Here is a 9,940-nt window from a genome sequence, read left to right on the forward strand (position 1 = left end):
TTATATACCTCGACGACGGCATTCAGCCCACTTCATCATATAACGCTTCATTTCTTGAACCTCTTTCGGAGTTGGCTCGTACCCTAACCCGAATAATCCGCCGACTGCTTTCAATTCCGGCCACTCAGTTGGGCCCTGCAGATTTCTTCCCAGACCAGTTCCCGGGACATAACCATATTTTCGCATTATCTTCACCACTTGAGTGTTTGTGCTCGAGAGAAACATTATTTCTTCATTCATTGCTTCCCCAAAGGAAATAGTAGAGACTTCTAATGAAAAGCCAGTTAAACTAACATCTCTTGATTTTTCAGTGCTCAGTTCAGATGTTATTTGTCCAACTTCCGGCTCAGGGTCTCCTCGCACTGTGATCACCCGATTGTTTCGGACGAATTTCAATTTTTGGTGAAGTGTGGAAGGAACGACTCCAACTTTATGAAGCCACGGCCGGCCAAGAAGGAGAAAGAAAGATGTTTTGATGTCAAGAACCTGAAACTCTATCTCGAAAGTTTCACCTCCTATTTCGACTTCTGTGGCGAGTGTCCTGATGACATCTCTTCTGGTTCCGTCATATGCCAATATCCCCTGTTCCGACGGGATAAAATCGGCTGGCCCGAATCCCAGGGTAGTGGCGGTGCTTAAAGGACATACATTTAAAGCCGACCCATTATCCACTAATACCTCGGGGACTCTCTTCTTGTTACACAGTATGGTGATACGGAGAGGTCTTGTGTGATCTCTTCCTTCTTGAGGCAGATCCTCATCAGTAAATGACAATGTTCTAGAAACCCTGGCCATTGCCACGAGATTGACCAACTCATAGGGGGTAATTTCAACTGATACTTGAGAGGCATTTAATTCTCGAAGCACAACCTGTCTGTGTTTCGGTGATGCCATTAGTAAACCCCAGATGGACACGTTAGCTTGTGTCTTCTTCAGTTGTTTCAACAAATTTTCTTCCTCTTCATCCACAGTCTGCTTCTGTTTCAGATTCTCTGCAGCTCTTACAACTTCGGCAGGATTTTCTGCTCTGAGTTCTGCAGGTTTGAAGACACGACCACCTCGTGTGACATGGCGGAGCTCGTCACACTGATCTTCCAGAAGCAACAAGTCTTCTTCTTCCAATCTTAAAACATAAGGGATCTTTTCTTTCATCTCTTCCTCCTCCTCACTCTTGAGGACATAAGAACAAGAACACTCAGAGGATCCTGTTAATCCTTCATCTAGAGGGGATAGTATATAAGGTTTCTTGTTTTCGATCGCTTCATCTTCATCATCCCATCTCAGAACATACGGTCTATCAGAAACAACCGCACAAATACGGGAGTGATCTAAGAGGATTTCTTCAGTGAAAATGGCATACACGTTCGGGGGAGGCATTGCATGTGTAGGTAATGGGTTTCGAGTGACGTTCGGTGCTTCAACGGCAAGATCCTTTGCTTCTATCATGTCTTGGATCTTGTGTCTTAAAGCCATGCATTTGTCAGTCAAATGCCCTGAATTCTGATGATAATCACAGTACTGGTCCTTCCTCCAATACTTGGGCAAAGGGTTAGGAAGCTCTCTAGGTTCCAACAAAGTGATTTTTTTATCTCTCAGTAACTTCTTCAAAGCCACTGATAAAGAGTAAGGGAGAGGGTCGAACTGACGAAAGACCTTCTTTTCCATCGGCCTCCTGACCTCGGTCACCGCTCTGGATTGCGGTCGGTCATAACCTGGTGGTCTGGCATAATTGGGAGGCCCGGTATAGTTAACATTGTGCACCTCCTTCGGTGCCACAATAGGTCTTTTTCCTTCTCTCACATCAGACGAAGGTCTTGATCTCAGTCCCTTGGACAAAGCATCTTCGATTTGAGTTCCGGTTTTGATTAGAAAATCAAAATCAATGAAGTACTGGATTGCCATGTGGTGATAGTATTGAGATGATAAGTTTTTCACAACAATCTTAATCTGCTCTGAGTCAGGCAAACGGTGAGTCATCTGCGCTGCCTTTCGCCTCCATCGGCGAATGAAAGAAGTGAAGGTTTCATTGTGCCCTTGTTTCAGCGCCTTCAGATCTCTTTTTGTCACATCTATTCCCTCCTCCATGGAGAATTGCTCAACAAATCTATTGGCAATATCCTCCAGAGTTCTGATCTCTTCGGTTTTCAAGCTCAAAAACCATTTCTTTGCTGTTCCAGTAAGAGATCTAGGGAAAAGAAGTGCAATCTGCTCTGGAGTAAGCCCATGCTGCTGTAAGAGAGGAATAAGGGCTTTCAGATGACTCTTGGGACATCCTGTCCCATCATACTTATCATGATCCGGCATCTTGAAATTAGGAGGTAGCACAACTCCCGGTATTATCATATACTCGGCCATGTTTAATTTTTTTGGACCCTGCATTTTCATGCTCTCCATCTCCTGGGCCATTTTATCTAACCTATCGATTATCCCCTTGCCTTTATCCAGATGGGGGAGACAGTTCTCTTCTTCATACTGCTCGTCATCAGAATTGTCAAAGACTGGCAACACAGGAGGCTGAGCCATCATAGGAGGTGGGCGAGGCATGATTGGGGTTTGCTGAGGTGCAGGATTTTTGGAAGTAGATTCTCTGTCATTCTTTAATCGGGCTATTTCTTCATTAATGGTACTCAATTGCAACATTATAGCTTTCATCATCTCATTGGTGTCCATACTATTTTGCCCATTCTCTGCCATCGCTTCAGGGGTTGGTTGGACTGGTGAAAGTATTTCTTGAAAATTCAAGGAAGGCGATAAAGGAGAAGTAAAAGAAAAAGGTGACAAGGATTGCCGGCTCAGCCTGGAATCAAATGTCTGACGGGACCAGGTTGGTTTTGAAACGAGGATTTTCTTAGGAGCAATGGCTGCTCAATCAAGAATCCTGAAATGGAAGTATAATCACTAGATTAAAATTTTGATAATCGAGATAAACTATTTTGATCAAACAATGACAAAAGAAACAAAAACACACTTTCATTAATAAGATTCAAATTGTGATTACAACGGATGAAAAATATTAATCTCTGATCACAACTGGATAAGCAGACTGACAATAATGGGAAATGCAGAAATCGGAATAACAAAACATGATATGGATCTTCAAGGTTCCTCAATCCGAGCTCGCCGGCATGCGGGCTCTTCCGATATTTCTCCACGTCGGAATTTGCGAGATAAGCCTAACCTCCTTTCTATATTTTTGTTTCCCCAAGCAGCCACAATGGATCGGACGAGATCAGGAGTGAGATCTTCACAAAGAGGAGGGACTATGATTCCGGGAGGACATGGAATTCCCGTAATCTGATGGAGAATTCGTATGGGTGCATAAAAAGAAGATTTCTCGATACCCATGAGGTAAACAAATGAATGCGGGTAAGTGCTAGTAAAAACGTGGAAACATGAATGACTTACCCAACGAAACTGGCTCTCCTCTACATGTTGTAACCAATTGTGCCATTCATCAATGGACTGAGGTTGGTTGGCTATTGGTTTCCATGTATGGAAATTCTTCAGGGTATACGGATTTTGTTTTTGTCGCTGAAGAATTTGAAATTTTTCACCAAGCCAGACATACAACAACTTCACACACCCACAGAAATTGTCTTTGATATTTTGGGAAGCAATAAGATCTAGTCCCAAAAAGGTCTCTGCTAACATGGTAGGAATGGGATTCATCCCTTTGTTAATTTGGTCTACCACAGTTAACAAGGTTAACGGAGCAACACGAGGGTTTTTCCGAATGACATATCGCGCAAAGACACTAAAAATCAAAGCATTGCGTCGACAACTCTGAAAACGAGAGTTAGTAGGATCGACGTTTTCAGAAAAAAGGGTGATGAGGTTTTGAACTTGCACACACGTATCCGTTAAGCATGAAAGTGCATCAACGGTTTGATTTTTGAATAACTTGCAAAAAATGGAATGAGAGGAATCTATGTTCGAAGATTGTATCCAAAGTCCATCTGTTGGGAGCTCTAATAAAGCACACCAATCTTCGAATATAGGACAAAGCTCGAATGATCCAAATCGAAAAACATGAAGATTAGGATCCCAGGATCTAGCGGCTGCTTGGAGAAACTTCCAATTTATATCGGAAACACTCAAATGACTGAAGGCACAGATGAACCGATCAGCCATACTCCTATCCGAGGATTCTAGCGGAAGAGCCCCAATAGTCTCGCTTATCCAGCCTTTCAACAAATTATTCGCCATGATTTAACCTAAACACAAAGAATAGGATGGGATAATTAGGGAATGGAGAATAACTTGGAATAAACAAAGAATAAAGATGGACTTAACCAATAATCACAAGAAGGATATAATTGGCGACATCAAATGTTCCATTGATGATCAAAGATGATCAGAAACTCAGGGAAGAGACCACGGTCATAAAATGACAAAAGTAGATCATAGACCGGATCTAAATCTGAAAGGTGGACGACAAAAATGTACGATCAAGAAGATCAATAATGATAGACTATGGTCATAGAGACAGCAGACAGGCTATCGACCATATCTAAGACAGGACGAACAATAATCTGAGTAATACAACAAAAGAATGGATAAATGAGGTTTGCATTTGAAGGATGAAAACAGGTAATATTTATCATCACTGGGTCAAGGAATAAACCATAGCTATGAGTGTGACAGGTAGAAGCCACTAGCTAGGTTTAGATCTGAAAAATGAATATACACGATTGATTGATTCAAGCTAGGAATCTCTACTAGAAAGTAGGTCCTAATCTTATAATCAAAAGATATATGGACAAAATCTCCATGAATAGAGCAAAAGATAGGCCACGACCATGAGAGGGCAAGTAAAAGCCACTGGTCGGGTCTAGATCCGAAGAACGGACTGATATGACTAATTTGATTAGATAAGGAAGCCTCACTAATGAGTAGGCTCTAATCTGATAATCAAAATATAGATATATACATATATATCCTAACCAGGGGCACCAGCCCTAAATATGATTCCATAGAGTCAAGAAGCTTGACTCAAGCCAGACATGTGAGTGTATTAGGACTGCGTCTGTAGCCACATAAGGTGAACTGTAATAATCTATGGATAGGACATGGCTCCTAAATCTAAGCTCCAACATGTGTAAGCAACACATGTTCGTCCTTATATGAATGCAATATATATATAAGCACATGCAGATCCTAATTGGGTTTTACTATATCAACAAATATATCCATGTACATAATATATGTAAAATGAAAGTAGAGCTCCGGACTCAATATCAGGTACTATGCATATGATCCATACTTTAAGTATATAACACAAGTACACCGAGTGTTATATACAGTATGCTTCATTGCTCACCGGCTGCTGTAAACACAAGTACACCGAGTGTTTACGACTGCAGCACTGGCGCATAGCTTGGTAATAGATACAACAGCACCATCTGGATAGTGATATCCCATGAGGCACGCATTATATCTATCCCGTGGAGCCAATAATAAGAAAATCAATAAAAGAAAATAAAGAACAAAATGATGTATGCTGTGCAATGTGTGAATCCCTTGTTTTAAACACCTATCTGGTGCCCCTGGATTCTAAGCGATTAAATTCCCATTTATAATGATTTTAGCTCAAAATTCTTCAAAATTAGCAACAAATGGCATTTTAACAGAGTTAGGCAATATCTCGAAAGAGAAATCCCCAGCAGAGTCGCCAGCCTGTGGACCCCGATCCGAGAGAGGCGCGGTGGTGAGGGACGTGCCCCCACGCGCTAACTGTCTCTATGAATCATCCACGTGAATGGAGAGCTCTACCAAGGAACTCTCGAAAGAATAATGCCCCTCACAGCATGAGTGGCGATACAAAGGTGAGATACCTCTCGATTCGGGGACTAGCCCAGATTCGAGGCGTACCTTAAACAAAGAAGAGTCGCCATCCAAGGAAAAAGGCAAATGGGCCTTGGATCCCATACTATGCTCTGTTGCAACGGATAACCAGAGATATAAAATAAGGTTCGTGCCTGGTTACGAATTCGGAAGGTCTAAAGAGCACCTCATCCGCCCAAGTGCAAACACCTGGTCTCTTATGCCATTTATTTAATAATTTTGAAGAGCTTTGGGCGAAAATCATATGAAATGGGAATGAATATCTCCGAGAAGACGTCTATCTAATCATGCATGTCTCGGAGATGAAATCAAAGGCACACAAGATAAAATAAAAGAAACATGTGTCACCTAAGCATAGCTAGGTTATAAGTGACATGCCTAATGGGTGTCTAAGTTCTGATGAACAAACACATGCATGACACACCAAAAAAGTATAAGGTCTGCGCAATAAAGTAAGAAAACACTGCAAAACATAGAAAATGACTCGATACCATACAACCCTAAAACTCTAATCTATACCTAGGCCCGAGTCTTTAGATGATCTGATGTTCATCCAAAGAAGCCTACGTATCCCCGCCTCCACGAGAATCAAGGCAACGTAGTTCTTCGCACCTATTCTAAGCTATGATGCCTAAGACATCTAGACCTCTATCCTAGACTCGATCTAAAAGACCGGACTAGTTCTTAAAGCTTCTTGTGTGATTATTTAAATTCCAATGGATTGTAGATTTTAGGACACCTTATATGCCTATACTAAATGCAGGTTAGCCCTAAGCTAATGCAGGTGGTTCCTATAATCTATGTGTAACTAGGCTGTACACCCTAAGGGAAACAATGGGATCACTAGCATATCCAAGACTTAATCATCAGTCGGCGATATGAATCGCCAACTGACTGGACGGAGGCGCTCCTATAACTCTAGGACAAACTCCTAACTCTAACACAAACACAAACAAACCACACAACACATCAAAGACAAACTCAAAACTCTAAAACTCTTTATCTAGGACAAACTACTAACTCTAGAGGAAGATCTTGTTGAAAACAAGGTTTTGAAGATTTTTGGTATTTTTTCTTAAAATGGGTAAATGATTTATTTACAAAGGTTTGGCTGGACCTGAGATAAGAATCTCAAGCTGCACTACGTACCTCGTGGAAGAGGATCAAGCCAACGTAGTTCGAAACAGAATTCCTAACTACTCTCCTAATGACTCAAGATTTTTGAGATTTTTGGTTTTTCAGATGTTTTTGTTATTTTTAAGTGTTTTTGACTCAAGGGGAATAAATCCTATCATCATAAGAGGAGGACAGACTCCCGATATCCCGCAAAGGTTGGACAGCATCCTATGCTTTGCGGGGGAAAAGAACAGAAACACAGCTCTGCAAGGGTTGGACAGCATCCTATATCTTGCAGGAGCGGATAGAAAAACACAAGATTTGATGAGAGGTTGGATAAAATCCTAACCCCTATGATGATAGGACTGACTCCTGAAAGAAAAACAGACTCTCTAGCTAAAGACAGACTCCTAGGCTAAGGACTGACTCTGAAAATAGGATTCTAAGAAGGAGGCGCTAATGAGACAAAGCCTGTCTCCTAAAAGAAAAAGAGATAAAGAAGGGTGCTAGTGAGACTATCAAGCTAAGATAAAACTCACAAGTACCAAGGAAAAAAAAACCTTGCGCATATTTAGCAAAGGTAAAACATCCAGCCAGGCCGGACAGCTACCTAGCCCTAGGGTGCAACAAATGTGCAACCCAATACCCATAGGGTAAGAGGTATGATGCCAAGCCGAGTAGGATCTTCTCCCAAAACCAAATGATGCACAAAGAGGAGATTTAGCAAGAAAATGAGACTAGGTAAGTCTCTTAGACACAGAGGTAGGATAGAGAAAAATACTAACAAGGAAAAAGAGACCTTGTGCATATTTGGCAAAGGTAAAACACCCAGCCAGGCCGGACAGCTACCTAGCCCTAGGGTGCAACAAATGTGCAACCCAATACCCATAAGAGTAAGGGGTATGTTGCCAAGCCGAGCAAGGTGTTCTCCCAAAACCAAAAGACGCACAAAGATGAGGTTTAGCAAGAAAATGAGACTAGGTAAGTCTCTTAGACACAGAGGTAGGATAGAGAAAAATACTAACAAGGAAAAAGAGACCTTGTGCATATTTGGCAAAGGTAAAACACCCAGCCGGGCCGGACAGCTACCTAGCCCTAGGGTGCAACAAATGTGCAACCCAATACCCATAAGGGTAAGGGGTATGTTGCCAAGCCGGGTAGGGTGTTCTCCCAAAACCAAACGACGCACAAAAAGGAGGGTTTAAGACCTATGAGACTAGAGGTAGTCTTCTAGAGGTTAACTCAGGTTGATTTATTAATGAGACAATGCCTGTCTCCAAAGATTTGGATCTAAAAGACTAGGCAAGTCTTTTGAGAAAATAGAATGCTATTCGGACTGTGCAAGTCCCCTAGAGATGGGCTTGGGCTAGCGCTTTCATCGCCCTTTCAACGAGAGGGAATTCTAATATCAAAGAATTTTAACAAAATCTATAAGACTGTGTTAGTCTATCAAAAAGAGAAGAAAAGGCTACCAGATAATCGCAAATTTTATTCTAAGAATAAATCAAGTGCTAAGCAAAGAAGAATATACAATCTAATAGCAATCATAAAATGATAAATAACATTAATTAGTCCAGACCAGCCGCTGGATAGCCTAATAAAGTAAAAACAATATCAAAACACTTCAAAACCAACCACAAACCCCAATACGGGGACTCCAATGAAATCAGATGATGCCAAAGTAATCATCTGATATCATATACACATGATAATATTTCTAATCCCGCCTTGAGATCAGACAGTACCCATGTCGATAATATCGAATAGAGTAGTCATCTGATCTCCTTCTTCCTATTAACAATTTATTTAAATAAAAAAGGAATGAGTATAATGAACTTTGATATAATCTCACCTGAACAATCCATTTATCTTCAGAATTTAACTCAAAATTAAATAAGAGGAAAGAAGAGGGGAGAGGGTATTATCATAATCCAATAAATCTCTCTAAAGGTGGGCTTAGGCTATCGCCTTCATCGCCCTTTGCAATGATAAACTCTAATATCTAAGGGTACACGCTACAAGTTAGTAATGGAGAGACTAATTTAGTCTAAAGAAACCTTAAACTATAACTAATCTATAATGTATAAATTTTTATCCCAAATTATTTCTTAAAACTATGTACACTTGACTGAGATAAAGTAATAAAGCTCTGTACGATCCTCAAGTATTAGCTAAACTCCCAAAAGGAAATCTCCTAATCAAAATAATATTTATTCTATATGCATTTCTAAAATGACTACCATATTAAAATCCTGTCAGTATTGTCTACTATTTCTGTCCAAACATCATCGGATTTTGGGACCCAAGACACTGTATAACACAATGATGGTCAAGACACATCTTCAAAGCTGTACTGTCATAGTAACATATTCTACTTACTTTCTACATACATTTTCATTCTATAACAAAATAAGATATTTCTGATCAAAAATGTCTGAAAAATAATAAAATAAAATAAAAACGATAGCTTAAACAAACAAATATAGCAGTCAATGGTTGTCATATTCAATCTATCCTTTTGGAAACAATTAATATATTTGTCCTTAAACAACTAGAATTTGTATGGGTGTATGAAATTTACCAATGGCAAAAGCATCACATAATAACTAGATCTAATTCTTCAGATGATTTGAATATTTCTTGAAAACTCTTATGGCATTTGATGAGTTAAACTAATTATAATGATGTAATTACATAAGAATAAAGCCACAACATTTTATTTTATTTTATTTTTAACGATCCTCCCAGCCCTTATAAGTTTCATGAAGAATTGATTTCAACATTAATTGATTTTGGTATTTCCAGACCACATAGAGATTTACAAGTATGATCTGAACAAAGAAAATAAAAGAGGATGACATCATTACAGTAGCTAGATGAGGCTATTCTTTCTGTTACCATTAATCTCTAGATATTTTAAAATGGGATAGAGAGTCTTTACACCTATTAGAGGGAATAGAGAACAGCCATAATATAAGTG

The 9,940-nt window shown here is 40.0% G+C and overlaps 1 protein-coding gene across 1 annotated transcript; it reads right to left on the reverse strand.

Moving 5' to 3' along the window:
* LOC143891849 (uncharacterized) lies at positions 1-2,694 on the reverse strand. The gene has a single exon (XM_077396357.1). It carries the CDS (start codon positions 2,692-2,694, stop codon positions 1-3), a length of 2,694 nt encoding a protein of 897 aa, XP_077252472.1.
* Positions 2,695-9,940: the final 7,246 nt, after the last annotated feature.

Source organism: Tasmannia lanceolata, unplaced genomic scaffold (assembly GCF_043159265.1).
Source record: "Tasmannia lanceolata isolate RefF3 unplaced genomic scaffold, GAP_Taslan_0.1 ptg000015l, whole genome shotgun sequence".
NCBI classification, from domain to species: Eukaryota; Viridiplantae; Streptophyta; class Magnoliopsida; order Canellales; family Winteraceae; genus Tasmannia; species Tasmannia lanceolata.

What these genes read in the sequence shown, in the direction of transcription:
- LOC143891849 (XM_077396357.1), bottom strand. Translation starts at nt 2,694, where the DNA reads ATGGCAGAGAATGGGCAAAATAGTATGGACACCAATGAGATGATGAAA.